Here is a 20,114-nt window from a genome sequence, read left to right on the forward strand (position 1 = left end):
GACAGTGTCTGATGCTTTCTGCTTTATGTCTATCATCATTTTACACTTGGTTCTTAGGTGTTCGCCCTGCAATCCTGTCCTCGGGATTATAGAGTAGAAAATCCGTTCTGAAATTTTGAAATTCTGAAGCTCTATAAATTCGATAAGACGAGAAATATCGTAATGATGACGAGGTTGCAAATCCGTGACCAACTGAAAACAGTAATGAGTAGACTCAGCGAGAGACTGCTGAGAGAACTGTTGAGAAAAGTGTTGAGAAAGACGCTCCCACATTTCATGAGAAGTGGACTGCCCAACTATCAGAGAAATGATTGGTTCAGTGAGAGCAGCACATAGCATGCTAGTAAGTGTCCGATCTGTCTGATGCCAGACCAGGTAAGTCCGTTAGGGGAGGAGGTCACCACCGGACGGACAACTTCATAGGCATCAGATCAGCAGAGCCGGCAAGGGCTGCCGCATGTAAGAATTCCTACCACTAGATGGTGAAGGTCAAGTAACATTCATAATATGTGATAAAATATCAGCGATCACAAAATTCGCGCGGGCGCAATTTCTAACCATGAGTCCAACAACAAAGTTAAACTATACAAACAGAGTAATAGCCGTGAAATCCCATTAAACATTACAACCAAAGCAACACAAGTGCCTATTACAAAAGACGAACAAGCATATCATACTAATACGGAAACTGGATCATCTTATTCATGGGAGATGGACTCTCTATCCACGTCTTTACTACTCTCACTTCATTGCAACTACTCTTGCTTACGGATGCAGTTCCTTCAAGAAATCTTCGTTGTCAACCAGGACCTGCAAGCGCAACGTCAAAAACCGAAGTAATGAGCTCAATGGCGAGTGCTGCAACGTGCAAACATTTTCACAAGTGGAAAAAGTTAAACCGGCGCTCGGGCCTTCAATCTTTCAACTATAGATTAGTTACATCGTACATGCCACTCCTTGTCCTTGTCCCCGATAAAATTAACTAAATTGAGATTATAACTATTGTCAACCACTGGGATGAAGCATATTAACACGTTCTATTTTTTCTTTGCACTTCAATGTTCCAGTATCATACAAAATGTAACAATAAAACAATGATGCATATGATAAAGATCAAACACCTAAATAGAAAGTTGAGCGACAAGTAAACAAGTGAAAACTCAGGGCCTGTTTGGTATTCTATTTGAAAATTTTTATCATTTCTCAAAACATTTTTTAAGAACATTTTTTTGAAAACAATTTTCATGAAGACTCAAAAACTTGATTGGTTTCCAATTTAAAATTTTTAAATCTTACGACTTAAATTATAACAAAGAGATATAAAAAAAGGGGGTCGCAAGAGATGTAGAAAGAGGAGAGATGAGGAAAGAAAGTAAGAGATGATTTAAGGAAAAAGAAAGAAGAGAGAGAATCGGACGAGATAAAGAGGAAGATAAGAGAGAAAAAGAACCTAAAGAATGAAAAGAGCGAATTGGAGGAGAGACGAAAAAGATAAATAAAAAAAAAGAGGAGAGAGAAAGAAGAAAAGAGAGATAGATTTGGAGTGAGAGGGGAGGAGGAAGAAAAAAAAGTGAGTTTAAGTTTAAAAACTCTACAAACTCACTTTTTATGTTTTTGGAGAATAGACTATATTTTTAAGTTAGTCTTGAATTTAGTTTTTTTAAATAGTCATACCAAACAAGTTTTTAAAGCCTAAAAGTTGAAAATTGTTTTTGAGTTTAAAAAGTTGGATTCAAGTACTCTACCAAACAAGCTCTCACTGTTTTCCAGCCATCGGGATCGAGAAAAGAGGTGATCTTGGTGTTGAGTCCAGGAAAGTAAATGACTCCTATACTAACAAGGAAATACAACCATATAATTATATTTATATTTAAATTCCTATTCGAACAGGACTCAAAGTCAACAAAGGCCTCAGAGGATCAAAGATTCCCTTGTTCCCTATTCCATGTAGCTTTATACAAAAAATCAGGTAATAATTCAATCAATTGTTTCCCATCCGATTAGCAGAAGGAAGAGGAAAGTTAACCCTAACCCTAACAAAAAAAAAAGCCCAACCTAGCACAATATATATACATATATATATTAAGCACGTACCACAAATTCACACTCTTGAGTGCTCTTTGAACAAATCAAATCGATAATATTCTTGCTGAAAAGCCATGTTTCCGGTCGGGCCGCTGCCAAAGAAGAAGATGTGTTTTAATAAGAAAAACACAGAGCCAAAAACGTTGATGGACCTCCCTGTGGATATCCTCGTCGACATCCTTATGAGGCTGCAGCCGGCAATTGAATGATTGGCTTCACTACTATGTTTCAATCACGAGCCATTCACTCACATAGACACTATAATATGTTAGATGCGTCCAAGTTCGAAATTCTTATTCTTACATTACTGTAATGATTTCGAACCTTTTTCCTCTTAACAAATTTAAGAAAAAAATATTTAATTAATTAATCATTGTAAATAAACAGATTAGTTTTTATTATCGATTATCAATTTTTTATACATTTTAATAACTAACGTTCTCATATTTGTTATTTTTATACAGTTTAATGACTAAAGATCCCATACTTCACAAATTATTTTGAGTTTGAAGTATTGTTGGATTAATGCGACAACTTATCAAAATGTATTGGCTGTCGCACACATCAATGCACTATTTGGCTCAAAAAAATTCTAACGCCAAAGATGTTTGGGCGCAGGGATGTTTGGGTCCGATGCGCATCCGGTGGTCACCAAGCTGAAAAATGTAAAGAAAGGGCTGCTTAGGTCATCTCCAACCGATGGCTGATAAGAGGATCCTCTAATATATTAATATTTTAATAAATAGTACATGATCATATTTACCTCTGTCTCCAACTGAAGGCCAATGGACCAGATGACTCGTTTTAACCCTGTCACAAAAAACAATCTCCAACCGAGGGCCAAAGGGCCAAACATAATTTATTATTTAAATTTAAAAACAACTTAAATTCAAATCCAACAACAACTTAAATTTAAAAATTACATCTTATATTTAAAAACGACGAATTAAATTTAAAAACTATAAATTAAATTTAAAAACTACAAATTAAATTTAAAGGAATGGTGAATGAATGGTTTAGGTATTTATAGGGAAAAAATATTAGAATTTTTAAGAATTAAAAAAAAAGCCCTAAAAAACCTAAATAAAATAAAATAAAAAATCCAACGGTAACTGACGCCAGCTAACTGTTGGATTCACATTTTAGTTTAAGCATTCATGTCGGTTATAACCGACAGGAAAGATGATTTTTCTGGCTAGCCCCAGGCTAGCTGGCTGGCTGTAGCCCTCCAGCCCTCTAGCCCTATAGCCCTCTCCGATTTCATGGGGCCTTCTCAAATTCCACAGCCCTCTGGCCTAGCCCTCGGTTGGAAACAGTTTTCGAGCTATTTTCGATCATCTGGCCCTCTGGACCCTTCGGTTGGAGATTGCCTTATACAGAGGAGGGGGGCTGGTTGTAATGATTAGCATCGCTTTATCCTTTTGAAGGAAAAGTTAAGGGATGCCTATCAGAGGCCAGTGTTCAAATCAGGGACATGGAGCATGAGTTGAAACGGGCAATCCACTGGGAGGAAATTAATTGAAAGACTAAGTACTAGTTTGGTACTGATGTGTTTTTATAAAAAATTGGTATAAAAAAAAGTTAAGCTCAAAAAAATGTTTGGTAAACACTTATAAACAAATTATTTTCACAGTTTTGGGTGAAAAAAAAACTGAAAATGTGAAGTAGCAAAAATAAGCTTATTCTCACAGTACAGCAAAAACAATTTTTTTTTTCAAAGCACAACGATATCAAACCAGCCCTAAATCTCGAGTACAGTGGTTGAATGAAGGTGATAAGAATACAAAATTCGTTCACGCTCAAACTACAAGGGGAGATGCCCATCTTCTTCAACCTAAACCAACCAAAATGCAACACAACACCACCTTATACTTGCAATCTCTATCAATTAACAAACTTCAGAGCAAAAAGTGCCTTCTCCAATTGGGATTACAAACATCCACCAAATGATTTCAGATCAGTCCCCAAATTTGTAAAACATGTTTTTATGCAAACAAAACAACGAAAAGTACGAAAAACTTAAACCCAACCGAGTAGTTTTCTTAAAGCAAGAAACTAGAGCTAACACAAACGAAATCTATCAAATTACCAATATGCAATCAGAACAATTTCAAAACAAAAACAGCTAAATAGACCTAAATGAGATAAAAAGTAAAGAATTCACAAAACCAATTGAAAATCTAATTCTAAAATTCCAAACACCCACCAAATGATTTCGGATAAAGTTTTAAAGTCGAATACATGTTACTGATACATAAGGGTACATAAGAATGAGAAGTAAAGTATGAAAATTTTAAAACAAAGGGCCAATCCTGCTCTTTAGGAAATCAAATTTTGAGCTTGGCTGCTTTTCAGTTTCACACTACCCTTAGATTTGTTCTTCTTTATGGGTAGACTTTCTAACCAAACATATGTTCACAGATATAATTGTCCCTAGGTACACCAACACATTCCAAAATCATATATATTCTCTAATGTAAACTAATTCTTAGCTAATTAACATGTTCAAATCCTTATTTTCTCATATGATTAGGCAAATCTTCACCTTTACCAAACTGATGTCTGGATGCACCTCGTGGAGAATTTGATGGCATTATACCTGAATCAGAAAATTAAAAAATTAAAAAAAAAAGAATTTGATAACATTATAACGGTAAAACCCAAAAAATCAGTATATATCACTTCCTGCAAAACCCCAAAATCAGAAAATTAAAAAAAATAGAATTTGATAACATTATACCTCAAGAAACCCCAAATACCAAAAAATAGAGTCAGCAAAATAATCATATAAATTGTGATTTAGATGAAAATTTAGGAGGGTTAAGATTGGAAACGCACAGAGAGGGAGGCCTTGTATTTCTGCCAATATGAAATGCAATCCTCCTTGTCCCATCGGCCCTTGACAAACTTATCCAGAACACATGGTTAATATATGGTCATTACAAAGAGATCTATGAACCATCAATATGAGAATTTTGTACAAAGATCTATATATCAATTGCGAAAGCATAATTTTTGTGGTTGTGGTATGCTAATGTTCATTTGCAGCACAACAGATGCAAGCTCATAATAAAGCAGAGATGGTCAATGTAAATACGACCTGATCTAACCACATTGTGCAAAAGGAACTCAAGTCCGACACTTACAAATTACTCCTTTCTATAAAACTTGTTGAAATTAAGTTTAGTTCTCTACAAAAATCAAATTAGCATCATAAATTGGCAAAAGGGAAACTGCTTCAAATTTGTGATTTGATATAATTGGACTTTAGAAAAAACTTGATGATTTTGAGGGATCCAATTTAACGCTTAGAAAAATTTTCACTAATTTTCATTATTTAACAAAATTACAAAGGAGAAGTGAGAAATAAAATTAAAAAATAAAATATATATGCACCACACAAAGATTGGATAAACATTTGACGACGAAATACAGTACACCCGCAATTAGGATTTCATCAAATTTTGAGTAATTAATCCTTGAAATTAAGCTGATGATCTAAATTAAACAGAAGCTGAAAGGAAATTAGTGAAAGGGAACAAACCTTGATCCATTTGCCTTGCACCAGAGACATGGCTGAAGAACTCTCAGTGTAGAATTTTTTATGTGTATTTCATATCAAAACAATTACAAGATGAAACATTATATAGGAAAAGAAAGAGAACATAAGTCTAACTTGCCTAACTTGCCTAATTTCCTAACTTGCCTAACTTGCCTAATTTACACAAATAATGTTGACTAGCCTAACTTCACTAGTCATCCAACATGTTTATTTCATGCATGCATTTTAACAAAAGATATGACTTGCATGCATTCCAACACTCCCCCTCAAGCTGGATCGAGGGGATTCCTTGAGCCAAGCTTGGACAGAATGCGCATGAACTGAACCATAGGAAGAGGTTTAGTAAAAATAACGCTTTGCTTCTTGTTGTGCCATGTTACCAAATTCCCACTTGAAATGGCTTCGTGCCGCAAACAAACAGTAATGGCTTCGTGCCGCAAACAAACAAACTTGAAATGGCTTCGTGCCGCAAACTTGAACAACGTTAGGTAGAGCTAAAGCATCCATCGAGCTCTCAGCTTCATAATGTTCTCCATCCATCTTGGCTTAGAGTAAATGTTCTCCAGCCATCTTGGCTTAGAGTAAAAGAAACTTAGCGGAAACGATCAACAGAGCATCTATCGAGCACTCAGCTTCATAATGTTCTCCAGCCATCTTAGCTTAGAGTAAAAGAAACTTAGCGAAAACGATCAATAGAGCCAGGAATTTCGAGTTCCTGCTCTGATACCATGTAGAATTTTTTATGTGTATTTCATATCAAAACAATTACAAGATGAAACATTATATAGGAAAAGAAAGAGAAGATAAGCCTAACTTGCCTAACTTGCCTAATTTACACAAAGAATGTTGACTAGCCTAACTTCACTAATCATCCAACATGTTTATTTCATGCATGCATTTTAACAAAAGATATGACTTGCATTCCAACCCTCAGTCACTGTGGAAACTCAGTTGCCGAAGTATCAGTCTTCGCCTTGCTCTGCAAAAATCCCCAAATTATTTAAGATTTCTTCTAAAACAAAAAAAAAAAATCCAAAATTCGACAAACAAAGACCTCAGCGAAGTCCGAGTCGGCGCCGTGGCTTCCCGGAGCTGGTTACCGGCAAAAGCGTCGGTGTCTTCGAAGTCGGCGATGTCGAAGTAGTCGTCAACGACGTACTCCAGCTCGTCGTTCTGAAACTGCGCCATTTTCGACTGCGGAAAAACTCGGGGATTAACTGAAATTCACAATGGCCATTAAATCGAAACCGAAAGTGGGAGAAGTGGCGAAGGAATTTACCTGGAATTTGTGAATTCAGCTGGCGGGTTGAGAAAAACAGAGTGTGTAGAATTTTCCCAAGAAACGAACAGAAAAAGCGAGCGTCTTTTTTAGGTGGGTGAAAGAAAACGCTCACCCACGGTGGTCAACTTATAGACTTTGGCGAGAGGGAGAGAGATTACTGGAAAGTGACAGCCAGTAGATTATTTTTCGGCATGAATGGAGGCCATGGTTTCTCAGAGAGATCAGCGAGCTCACATTTTTTAATTCTCAGAGAGGGAGAACTGTCGAGCTTTTGCAGAAGGCGAAGTGTGTTTTGTCGAGGTTTTGAGTTGTAGGATAAAAAATGGAGAGAGCAGATTCAATGGCAGTATCATAAAAAATAAAGAAATTTACAAAACTACCCTTGTATTATCTTATGCATTTTTTTTGCTGATTTTGATTTTTTTTTTTTTTTTGCTGAGGGCGTTTTGGTCATATTCTTTTTTTGTCGAAGCCCTGGCCCCAAATGCACTATTCATTGCGGCTTTGGCTTTGTATATAAGAGATGATTATGTATCCCATCGAATGTGAATGTACCCGTCAATCTAAGAATTTATCGATTCAACTCTCGAAATTACTGTAACGGTATTAATATATAGAAAGTGGAATTATATCTCATTTTTCTTTTGGACTACATCGCATTTTCCTTTTGGATTATTGGGCCAAAAGTTCATATATTCAAATGTTCATAGCAATTGGTGATCGGCGCGTGGTTCTGAGAGCCCATAATTTTGGGCTACCTTGCACCATAATTGGACTATCCTAATTGGTGATTGGCGCATCAGTCATATAACTTGATCCAATTTGTAAGGACTTTATTTCTTATTTATTTTATATTTTAGTTTATTTTTCTGTTCAACAAGTCAACAATCTTTCTTCGTTGCATGCAGACTCGATGGCAACAGAATACTTATAATTGAGCCAAGCTTCAATATTTGACACCAACAATCTTTCATCAAAAATAAAAAACAGAAAGATCTACAATTATTCTGAAACATGCATTCCATGCAAACAGACAACACCTGAACCAATTCTTCTACGTACTGCATTCCCATCACCATCAACTGTCTCTGCTTCGTTTCCTTCTTTGAAGCTATTTTCCCTCAAATTCCTTCCGTTTCACCCTGAATTTCCACACAAAAAACCGAAGAATTAACACGAGCTACAATAACAACACTAACACATTCAACAACCATGAGAATCAGTGAGTCTTACTTACATCCCCATCTTCTGCGAACAAGCCATTGGACGGGATTAAGCCTGGACATTGCTGAAAAAACAAAATCTTCAAGCCAAAGGTCCAAAATCCTTGTGAATATCGTCAGAATCACCATTCCCCTTTCCAAAATCCACCGTCTTAGCGGTCCCGGACTTTCGTCGGCGGATGTGGCGGCCGCGGAGGCGACGGAGGCGGATGCGGCGGAGGTCGCTCCTTGCTGGTCAAGCAGCTGCTGCTGCTGTGGGTTTAGGGCATCGACGATAGCCTCCAAGATCTCCCAGTCTTTTTCAGACAGGACATTTCCGACAAGTTCAACCTGCAAACTTCCTCCCCCGTTGTTAGCCAGTTCTTGGGTCATCAACCTCTTCAAGAGAGAGAAGAGGCTCCTTTGTCCTGACGCCATCCTCGATGTATCTTCGTCGATTTTTTCCATTTCCGCAGGGTTCAATCCTCCCGCCTCCTTCACTTTCATCAAACTGCGGTGGCAATCTTGGTTAGATCGGAGGCTAGTTAGGAGCAGCCGAGCTCGGACTCCGGGTTCCGCTGCAGTTTCGACATGGGTTTGCCCTTCGGACATGATTATTGATTCTTGCATTGGAGGAGTGTACCTGCACAGTGTATATATAGCGTTTGCTTTAATAATATAAAATGTGCCGCCTTTGACTTTTGTGCTAACAATTTAACAGAATTCAACAAGGTTGCAAGACAATGACCAGTAAGGATGAGAGATGAGAATTGAACAAGGTTACAAGACAATGACCAGTGAGGAAGACAGATGAGGCACCTAAACAATATGAAGGGTGAAAGATGAGGAGCGCATTGGAAATGAAGGGTGAGAGATGAGAATTGAACAAGGTTACAAGACAATGACCAGTGAGGGTGACAGATGAGGCACCTAAACAAAATGAAGGGTGAGAGATGAGGAGGACATTGGAAATGAAGGGTGAGAGATGAGAATTGAACAAGGTTACAAGATAATGACCAGTACGGGTGACAGATGAAGCACCTAAACAAAATGAAGGGTGAGAGATGAGGAGGACATTGGAAATGAAGGGTGAGAGATGAGAATTGAACAAGGTTACAAGACAATGACCAGTGAGGGTGACAGATGAGGCACCTAAACAAAATGAAGGGTGAGAGATGAGGAGCACATTGGAAATGAAGGGTGAGAGATGAGAATTGAACAAGGTTACAAGATAATGACCAGTAAGGGTGACAGATGAAGCACATAAACAAAATGAAGGGTGAGAGATGAGAATTGAACAAGGTTAAAAGACAATGACCAGTAAGGGTGATAGACGAGGCATCTAAACAAAATGAAGGTTGAGAGATGAGGGGAGGCAGATTGTTTGCCCTCCTGTTTGGGTGTCCTTCCCATCCCCTCCTATTTTATGCAGTCACGGTTAAGCCACGTCAATATTTTATATCAATTTTTTTTATAGAGATAATAAGACAAAAATCAATAAGACTATAAAATATTGATGTGGCTTAACCGTGATCGTACAAATAGAAGGGGATAAGAATTTGGCACCCAAACAGGAGGGTAGACAATCTGCCTCCGAGATGAGGCGCGCATTGGAAACAAAATGAAGGGTGAGAGATGATGAGGCGTGCATTGGAAACAAAATGAAGCGTGAGAGATGAGGCGCGCATTGTTTGGATGAGAGTCTTACAGAATGAAGGGTGAGAGATGAGGTGCGCATTGTTTGGGTGAGAGTCCTACGGAATGAAGGGTGAGAGATGGGTGTGCGTTGCTTGTGATGTGAGATATTAAAATGGAATCTTGTATTTTGTTTTTATTTTTATCAAATAATAATTGGGGATTATTGGATCTTTTCCTATATTGTCCTAATTCTAGCGTTCCGAATCTTTAAGAATCTTTTTTTTTTTTTAACAAAAGATACTATCTACATTAAGGAGGAAGAGTGGTCTTAGCCTCATAATATGCTAGCAATAATGTAGTTCAAACTCGCATTTGAGGAGAATCAAACCTAAGGCCTCATTTACAAATGAAGAGAAATCAGTTAAATATTTCATTTTGTTATATCCATAGCAGTCATAGTATGTACTAATATAGTTACAATGTAGATTCTTATTTAAGCTTCTATCGTGTGCATGTCTAACTTAGTCGGTTACGAATTGCTTGAAACTCTAAAAATTGATACCGATTGCGATTATATAAGTGAAGTTTATTTATTCAATTTTAACTCAACCTTATAAAATGATCCATTTTAATTAAGTTTGGATTTGGAGATTCCTAACTAGTAATACAATTTAGTGGTATTTTTCTCTTAATACTCTTTGAACAAATAAAAAGTAAATTTTAGCCATGTTATTGCGAATATAGGAGTAATTCATAGCCAAAGAGAAACAGTCCCGTTAAGAAACTTCAAAATTTGTTAAAACACCAAGTGAGCCAACAAAAATGATTAAGGAAAATTACTCCAAGTTTTGTTGTCTTAGTGGTTAAGTTGATGCCATTCTGCCATGCAAGATACGCACACGGGGCCCACCCACGTGACGAAAGCGAGACTATTAGATCGAGCCCCCACAAATCAAGCCCGCCACGTAAGCAGGTTACCATGCGGACTTTGCGGACAGAGGGCACAGACCTCATACCGATCGATTAAACCTATTATTGTGGCGTCTACCGGGGTGAACTGGACAATAAATTTTTCTTTATGATCAGAACACGGGTAGTTCATCATTTGTTTTTATAAAAGTGGTAGGAAATTGTATTTTCTAAGTCATTAACATTTTAACACATATATTCCACTATTTGTATAGTAGCACGTGGTGTATCATCCCATATTCCGGTCACACTAAAAAATCTCTCGAACTGGACGTCAAGATAAGAGGTGAGCATAGGGATGGCAACGGATCAGTTTGGGGACGGAAATGCTATATCCATTCCCATAACCAAGAAAATTAATCATATCCACAACCGCAAATTAATCATCTGGTATTATCCATAACCATACCCACTGGATAATGAATTTCCTATCGGTTAACGGTTATTGACACACCCCGACCGGAATGTCCACTAGGACTCCGAATCGAGCTGTGCTGGTCGACACCTGGAGGGTGATGAAGCCATAAAGTATGATGATGTGGAAAAAATGTGAATAAATTTAAACCTAAGAGTGTCTAAATACAAGAGTGCGCCATGAGCGGAAATGGACTCATTTCACACGTGACGTCAGAGCATAAGTAAAGTACAATAGAGTGGATTGAAAATCATACCATCGAAGGTAATCTCCAATACCAAGACTTGCCATGAATCCTCGTCGATACAAAAGCTCTACTACTAGACCTGGAGGGATAAAAACAAGAGTGAGTGGTCAGAAAATAGAGCTTTAATAAAAACCTTCTAAATGATATAATCCCTCACCGTAACACCTGTTTAGCTTCCAGGAAATCATACTACGGATAAACATGAAATTAAAAGTATACTAACATTAAATCCAGAAGTATAGCACATCACAGCATCTCACTAGCAATATAATTAATCAAGTGCTTAATAACCCATACTAGCACGCTAGTCGGAGTCACCTATGGTGACCTGTACGACTACAATCATATCTCATCAATCAATGCTAGCTCATAGGTCGAAGTCACCTCTTGTGACATGTACAACTTATCCATATCTCATCACATATGCTAGCTCATAAGTCGGGAGTCACCTCTTGTGATCTGTACGACTTATCCATATCTCATCACATATGCTAGCTCATAAGTCAGGAGTCACCTCTTGTGACATGTACGACTTATCCATATCTCATCACATATACTAGCTCATAAGTCGAGAGTCACCTCTTGTGACCTGTACGACTTATCCATATCTTATCACATATGCTAGCTCATCACATATCCCTGTACACGAGTCGGAACCACATATAGTGGTCTGTACGACAGGACTGGGTGTAAATAAATAAGCTCTAGTGCTACGATCACGTGAAGACTGTGCGAATAATCGCAGGTCACCTACGAGTCGGAACCACCTATAATGGTCTATACGATAGGCATGTGCACTTACCTTGAATCCAAGGTGAGCATAAGGTGCGGGAGGTGAACATCACGTGAAGGACTATGCCCTGGCCACGGGCGGGAGCACTAACACCGGGGTGTAGGTTTATGAGCTGTACTCACATCCGTTCATCACTAATTATTATTCAATCATACCAACATTATATACTCACCTGAACTTACCTTGACCTCTGTATTGTGTGCAACACTATGCGAATTTGTACCAAATTACATACTAAAATATAAACTAATTATGGCATGGCATTTATAAAACGTAAAACCACAATTTCTCGTTTCTTCACACATTGATTTATAATCAACATTTAATCACCGAGACGTGAGGTTAAATCTCACATTTTCACCATATTCCTTCATATTGCTCAATTTCTCAAACAAGGTTATTGTCTCAATTATTTAATCTCATTTATGGTATGGCTGCGTCTAACGTCTTATTAGATTGCCTACGTACCCTAACAGGGATCAAGCCATTCGTAGTTCGTATTAGTACTTCAAAGCATTCATAGTAATTTATGCAATAATCAATTTCTAACCATTTGTGGAATTGTCAATCATATACAAGGTCTAAAATATCGATGATATCGAAAATATCGGTAATCCAAAAACACGGAAATTTTGATGGAAATATCGGGATATTATCGATATAAATAAAAATTGAATAAAAACCACGGAAATTGTAAGAAAAACTTAGAAATTTTTATTGAAACTTTGCAGGATGTTTATTTAGTCAATTATCTATTAGTTTATCACAAAAAAATAGGAAGGAAATGCATTGCATGATGGATTTAACTGATTTAAGTTGATTATATAGCGAGCTGGCAAACATTGTGAGTGTAGAAAATATGTAGTAATTAATGAAAGAAGTTTAAACACACCATAATCATTTATATATAATGAATTAGTACAATATTTTACACTTTATAGAAATTTATCATAGATAATAAATATTAGCTCCTTGCAGACATCTTAACGACCATATAAATATTACAGGATGAATATGTAATCACAAACACATCTGTAGCGAGTTGGATAAGGCCCAGGTGCGTGGTTGACAAAGGGAGGGGTTCGAATCCCTCTATGTGCAAGATTGAGACTTTTCAGCATTTTTCCAAGGTTCTAAAAAACGCTAGGCACTAGTCAGACGGCGGACTAACGCCTAGCGGCTAGGTGGGCACTTAGGCGGCCTAAGCGGATTTAGGTAAATTTCTTACATATTTTATGAATTAATTAAATTTACTATATCAAATGTAAATAATTCTTGATTAATATGTTATTTCTTATAGAAGAACATACATATGTGAATGTTTTATATACATATATAATATGCTTGCCTATGAAAAAAGAAAAACCAAATATTATTTAAATAATTTATAATTTATATAACATTTATATAATATATATATATATATATATAATATATATCCCAAACTTCTAAAAATATAAAAACCTCATATAATGGGTGGTTTTCATTATTAAAAATTAAAACCATCAGCCATCCCCTCACCATTAAAACCATCAGCCGTATACCCAAGGTGGTTTTCATCATTAAAATCATCTCATGGTTTTCAATTTCATAATTAAAAGTTAAAACCATCTTGGATTTGAGATCCCGGTTTGCTACCAGTACCACATAGAAATGTTTTAAGTCTCTCTCTCTCTTCGCACTCTCTCAAACTCTTCTCTTAAGACTCTTTTCCCTCATTTTGTGACATGATTTTATTCACTGCTAGGGGCATGAGAATGAAAAAGAGAAGCTTATTATGGAAAAAGAAGCTGCTATAAAGGAACTTGCATCTTCAGAGACTCAATTAGCTTCTTTGAGAACACAAATTGACAACCTAACTTCAGAAGTCAAAGAACAGAGAGCAAAGGTAAGCATTGATATTTGATTTGGCTAGATCTTTTAGATACAAGTTTCATGGTGCATGCATCTCTTTTGCAGGTAGCTTCTACGAGAAATATTCATGATAGTGCCCAATCTGAGCTTAACTTGCTCTTCCCTCAACTTCACATAGACGAGCTGCAGAAATTCGCAGGGGCTCTGCTGCTACGTACGAGATCAGAAGTTGTAGATCCGTAGCTAAAATTGCAGCAAAGTTTGGGATTTGCAGTGAGATTCAAACCGCCTAGACTGCCGTTTTTTGGGTTTCATCTCGCGATATTATTAATATTATCGATAATATTACGATATATTACCCAAATAATGCATTAAAATACTGAAAATATCGTATCCGATATTATCGCGATAATATTGACAAAAATATCGATATATTGACGATAATTAAGTGGACAAGTGTGAAAATATCGTCCACTAAAAAAAAAACGATATTATCGGCGAAATATCCCCGATAATATCGATATTTTAGACCTTGATTATATATATATATATAATATACGATAGAAAGGAAAAAACCCACTCACCTGAAGTCCGCGCTACGACTCCCTAACACGCATATTGAGACATCATGAACTATCATCGCATGTGACCAATTATCAAATCACATCTCAGAGTCCTGACCAATAGAATACATAATTTACGTAAAACACATCACTACGTAATTCATTTCGGAAGATCTGCATCACGGATTTCCGATCCGTTGCTTCCAAAGATTCACATTATACTTCTAGAACAACATCCTAAGGTTTCATTACGATCCAACGGTTGGATCTCCGCCAATTGCCAAAACCAAATGGCAGTCAACATTTTATTTTATGAATTTACAACTCCAATTCGGGAAGATCCGTACGTCAGATTCCAGATTCGTAAGTTTTTACGGTCCTCAAATATTACGTACTATAACATATTAAAGTTTAGTGACGATCTAACGGTCGGATCGTTGATTCATATCTTTACCAAGTAACGTAGAGGATTTAGATTCCAACAATCAACCTACGTCATACAATTACCAAAACTGAGCTCAAGGCATCTAATTAGCCTAAGAATAACATCGATGGCCCCCTGGCCACGCGCCGCTGCACCAGCCACCGCGGGTGGAGGTCGGCCGCCCCGGCTCGCCGGAAAACTCAACTATTTATAAAATTTCTCGAAAATTATAGAAATGAAGATCTCAAAGAGTAGAGCAAACTTTATACCTGTGGCCAATTCTAATTTGGCCTGGAAATGCTCCAATTTGCCTCGAATCCGCTAGAAACCCTAGAAATTGGTGTTCTTGATTCGTCCCCAATTCGATTCCGACGCTCCAACCAATGATTGGGCATTGTTCTAGGCCTCAAGAGAAGTCTATTGGTGGTGGCAATTGGAAGAAATTGCTTCAGAAATGGGAGAACCGACACAAGATCCGTCAGTGTCACCATCGCCAAATGTCACGGATTTGACCCAATTTCCATCGAATCTTGATAAAAAAAAAAATAGTCATGTGTTTGTTCCCCTATGATTAAAGAAAACAACTCTAAGTTTGGGAGGAAAACTAAAAAAATTCTCAACTGCGTGGAGGGGCATAAAAACACACATTATTTGGTAAAAATAACTCCAAATCTGAAAATAACAAGTTTTGTTGTCTTAGTGCTTAACTTGCTAAGTTTCCATCATGGCTGTGCAGGTTCGAATCCCTGGAAGTATTTTACACACCCATATTTTTATAGCAAGTGGTGTTTAGCGGATCGATTTCAGAATATATGGGTCACGCCAAAATGTTGGCGGATCAATTAGCCTCCATTGACTTGGTGACCTACCTTCTCCAAGGTGTCTGCATATGAAATGCTCGTCACTGCCTTGACTAATTTTCCTCCTCTGCCAACGTTCACGGATTTGCAATCTCGTCATCAACTACGATATCTCTATAGTCTTATCGAATTCATAGAGCTTCAGAGTTTCATATTTTCTGAACGGATTTTCTACTCTATAATCCCGAGGACGAGACTGCAGGGCGAACACCTAAGAACCAAGTGTAAAATGATGATAGACACAAAGCAAAAAGCATCACAAACTGTCTTTTGTCTTAACACACAAATCTCTGTCTTTCATGAATCCCGCGGTATTGTTTACACTTCACGGATTGTACTTTGGTAGTCGGGAGGGGACAGTAAAAACCCCCGTTCGGAGGAAATAAAGAATGATATAGAGTCGAAAAGGAAAGAAAAATGAAGCTTTGAGAGGAATTGTCTCCTCATTTGAAGCTTGATCTGTGTATGCAGCTTCATCGCCCTGATATATACTACATTGAAGGTTGAACTGTGTTTGCATGTCTGGAAATCCAAAACCATTACGAAATTGAGCCCAAGAAACGACTGCCTTCTATGGAATCGAGTCCATTGGGAAGCTACCAAGGACACGAAGAAATCTTGCAAATTCCTGCAAAGGAAAGCAATTCACCCTTAAATCACTAGCTTAAGTGTGTCACCAAGTGGCAGAACCTCCGGCACAAAATAAATGTTTTCGAAAGTTGAGAAAATAAAGAACATGCATCTAAATGATACGAGACCGACCTGCAGATGTGCCAAGGCATATTGGGCGCACGGGGCTCTGCCATAGAAGCGTCAAAGTCAATGTAAAAGAGCTAGTTGAAATACCTGCCAAAACAGATCGATCAATCAATTCTGTAGAATGTAATTTTTGTAGCGACCTTACCCATATTAAGAGTCATATCATGATCATGATCTGTCTGTTTTGTATATACTGGCGCGGATATGTAAAACTTATCATATTCTATACTTAGTATCACTCACTTGGCACTGAATCATCCACAATCATATAGCTTCAATACGTATGGATGAACATGAAACAATATGAAATGATATAATACGTACCCGAGGATCCAAAACTTGTGAGGAAGATTTATATACAGCATGTTGGATTAAAGTTTCCGGCGTATCGAAAACAATGACTAACTGTTTGGACCAAAAATTAGCTGCCATGCGTCCACCTTCTAACCCTAGTTACTTGTTAATTTAATATATCATTTTCAATTTTTAAAACTAATTTTAAACATTGAAAAAACTCAAACCCTTCAAGTTCCCCATCAGCCAAACCCCTCAAACAAGTAAACAACTACCCACCCACGCCACCCCCTTCAATTGATTCTTCGAGTGTCGAGAGATCGAGAGAAACATGGCGAGGAATGATGGGGTTATGATACGACAGACTTTGTTTCGAATTGGAAATGGCATAGGCAATGGCTCCTATGGCCCCTCTTCCTTCCAAGTTCTTCATGGTCTTCACAGTTTTCCAAATTGTATCAAAACCCTAAAAGCCCTAACTTTGATCCCAACCACACCGTCTTTGTCCCTGTCGATTCATGCTACTTCCACACCCAAATCACCCGTCTTGCTCGATTCCCCTCATTTTCTGCAACACCAAAGACGGCTGTCCTCAGCCCCCGCCCCGTCCAAGTCCCCGTCCCCGTCTAGAGCCCCAGGCAACCCCTTTCTCTTTCTCTTCCAATTTCTGCGATCTGATGATGGTTTTGTTGTTGCCACTGAGACCGCTGTGTATTTTTATAGCAATTAAATTTCCAAGTCCCGCAGACAACGTCGTCTTGTGGAAAGAGGATGAAGTAGAGAGAGCTATACAAAAAGTTAAAGGTAATTATTTCTCTGATGCATCATCGTCATCTGTATGCCCATAACCTCATACTAGCCTGCCTTATCTGCGTGGATTGCTTCATTTTTTTTCCTTCATTATTTGCTTGCTTTATGAGACAAATTAGAAACATAAAAGAAAGGCGATCATCATGTCACATGATACAGGCAGAAGAACATTGTTCGTGGACATTAGTCCTTTGTTACTACTCCCCCTCCTGTTTTAGCATTCTGGGCGATGGCACCTCGTGCCTATAGGCTATAGCCAAGCCCAGGCTCTTCTTATTTAGGCCTAAATTTGCTTCGGCTTCTCCCTAGGGTAACAAAAGGAAAAAAAATCCACCAAAACTACTGGTCAGAGACAACTAGAAATCACCATAGTTAGCAATCGTCGTGGTTAACCGCAATACATCATCTGGAAATATGCAGATTCCAGCTGCATACACGTCCACTCAAGTGGGGTTCGAGTTTTACACGCAGCCAAGGAAACGAATGCCAAACCCATCCCTAAATTTTCTTGCATTCATTTTGAAAGCGTTTTTCTCCTTTTCTTTCCTCACTTATAATATTATGTATGCAATTTTTAATCGTTATCATTTGTTTTTTCTTAATTTTGATAGATGGACAATTGGCAGCAGTTTTCTACTTTGCTATGCCGACGTCTTATAATTGTAAGTTCTGCGAACAATTTTATATATGAATCAATTTATCTGTTGTAAGCTGCTCCTTCAAACTTATACATGGACTCTTCCTTTGCAGCCAATCATTTTGGATCTCCAACGGTTCGAAAAATGAGGGAGCAATTCCCACATGTAACAGTGTACAAGTATGTGTTTACTTCTAAGGTATGGTATTGTAATCTGGACTTCTGTTAACTTGGATTGTTTGGAAACTATTTTAGTCGTATTGTAGATGGTTGAATCCCATTTTAAGATTAAGGGGAAAACAAAGTGTTGTCTTTGCTTTTTTCGAATTCTAGTTATGGATCTTAAGGTTAATGAATTACTGTATGGTAATAGTAACGTTTTATGTCTATTTACAGGGCTACTCGCCGGATATGAATATTACCACTACGGTAAATGATTGTATCCCCTTCTTTTTTCTTTTTTTTTTCTAAAAGAAAACCCTGCAAATGTGCATGCTTATTTCATTGATATAAGTCTTCATGTACGTAACGCAGCCTTTGTTTTTGAAAAATTGCGTTCATGATTATGTGTCCATTTTGCTGCAGCCAACATTCCGTTTCTATCAAAATGGGGAAATGGTAGATGAGATTTTTGCCAATCCCTATCAAAATAGGAGGGCAGATGAGATTCCCAAACTCGTGATCGAAACTTGTGAAAAACTGTACAGGTATTGGTATCCTAAATAACTTAACATTTGCATGATTTTGCTGCATAATTGCGAATAGAGTCATATATTGGTGACTGCCGGTTGAGGTTTCTGTTTTTGATGGTTCAAGTGAATTTTTCTTTGAATGCGATCTCCCCGTGTTGATTTTTTATTTCACTGGAAGGCATGTCATCCGGGTTGAAAGCACTCAACCTATGAGCTCACCTGGGAAGGGGAAGGGGAAAAGGAAGAGGAGAACACATCAACAACTTGTCGTACAAGCTAAGACGGACAAAAATGAAAATGACAAAGTAGTTTCTTTAGGAGTGGGGAAGGTGGGAGATGCGCTATTGTCACAGAGGAGAGGTGCTGCGACATCATCAGAACTTAGTGATCGCCCTATTGAAGCGGCTGATAGTATTAGCAGTGCACCTTCACTTGATGAAGCAGTGGAGGCTGTTGCATCATCTTACCCTGGGCCGCTTTACAAGGGGTGTCTGCGGTGGTATGCAAAAGGGGTGTTTAAAGCCAACCCTGAGAAGATAGCAATGTTCCTAAAGGTTGCGAGAGATGACAAGGTTGCGAGAGATGATAAGGTTGCTTGGCTGCTAAGGGACGTGGCCGAGGATTAAGTTGGGCTTGGATTGGACCGGATCCGATGTACTCTGATTAAAAAAACCGTCCCTACTATTGTGCTTAAAATTTGGTCTTATGTTGTACTCTAATCAAATAATCGTCGGACTAAGATTGATTAATGCTGGATATTTATCATATGATTATGTTTTGCCCTTTTGTGTTTCATATGTCTAATTAAGTATTCTTACCATCTGTTGGTGCGAAATCCATATTTTCTGTTTTGGAACATCGTGATTCAATTATGAGCACAAGAAATCATTCACGGAGGAGGATTATCTCCCCTCTTAATCTCTCTCCCCTTCTCTTCCCTCCCCTCTTACTAAAACGGTTATGATTACGCTACGCCAACATTTTACATTGATTTTTTTATAGAGACAATAAGACAAAAGGCAATATGT

At 37.8% G+C, this 20,114-nt stretch overlaps 2 protein-coding genes across 5 annotated transcripts; one reads left to right on the plus strand and one right to left on the minus strand.

Moving 5' to 3' along the window:
• Positions 1-7,863: 7,863 nt before the first annotated feature.
• LOC103446724 (uncharacterized) lies at positions 7,864-8,887 on the minus strand. Its single transcript, XM_008385856.4, has 2 exons — positions 8,167-8,887; positions 7,864-8,071 (listed from the first exon to the last, which is right to left on the minus strand). Exons 1-2 carry the CDS (start codon positions 8,759-8,761, stop codon positions 8,067-8,069), a joined length of 600 nt encoding a protein of 199 aa, XP_008384078.3. The 5' UTR covers positions 8,762-8,887; the 3' UTR covers positions 7,864-8,066.
• Positions 8,888-16,836: 7,949 nt separating this feature from the next.
• On the plus strand, positions 16,837-19,869 carry LOC103446722 (uncharacterized). 4 transcript variants are annotated; one of them, XM_017335074.3, is made up of 7 exons: positions 16,837-17,585; positions 17,671-17,751; positions 18,384-18,419; positions 18,508-18,593; positions 18,791-18,823; positions 18,980-19,101; positions 19,265-19,869. In XM_017335074.3, exons 1-7 carry the CDS (start codon positions 17,279-17,281, stop codon positions 19,710-19,712), a joined length of 1,113 nt encoding a protein of 370 aa, XP_017190563.3. In that variant the 5' UTR covers positions 16,837-17,278; the 3' UTR covers positions 19,713-19,869. The 4 variants fall into 4 exon arrangements, with proteins under 4 accessions (XP_017190563.3, XP_017190564.3, XP_070662704.1 ...); XM_017335075.3 differs by having other exon boundaries at positions 18,387-18,419; XM_070806603.1 differs by having other exon boundaries at positions 17,446-17,751; positions 18,369-18,419.
• Positions 19,870-20,114: the final 245 nt, after the last annotated feature.

This window comes from Malus domestica, chromosome 10, assembly GCF_042453785.1.
Source record: "Malus domestica chromosome 10, GDT2T_hap1".
In the NCBI taxonomy this organism is placed as follows: domain Eukaryota; kingdom Viridiplantae; phylum Streptophyta; class Magnoliopsida; order Rosales; family Rosaceae; genus Malus; species Malus domestica.

Coding starts and splice junctions, on each gene's coding strand:
- LOC103446724 (XM_008385856.4), bottom strand. CDS start 8,761: ATGCAAGAATCAATAATCATGTCCGAAGGGCAAACCCATGTCGAAACT.
- LOC103446722 (XM_017335074.3), top strand. CDS start 17,279: ATGGCGAGGAATGATGGGGTTATGATACGACAGACTTTGTTTCGAATT. Junction 17,586..17,670: donor GTCCCCGTCTAGAGCCCCAG/GCAACCCCTTTC, acceptor GTATTTTTATAG/CAATTAAATTTCCAAGTCCC. Junction 19,102..19,264: donor ACTTGTGAAAAACTGTACAG/GTATTGGTATCC, acceptor TTTCACTGGAAG/GCATGTCATCCGGGTTGAAA.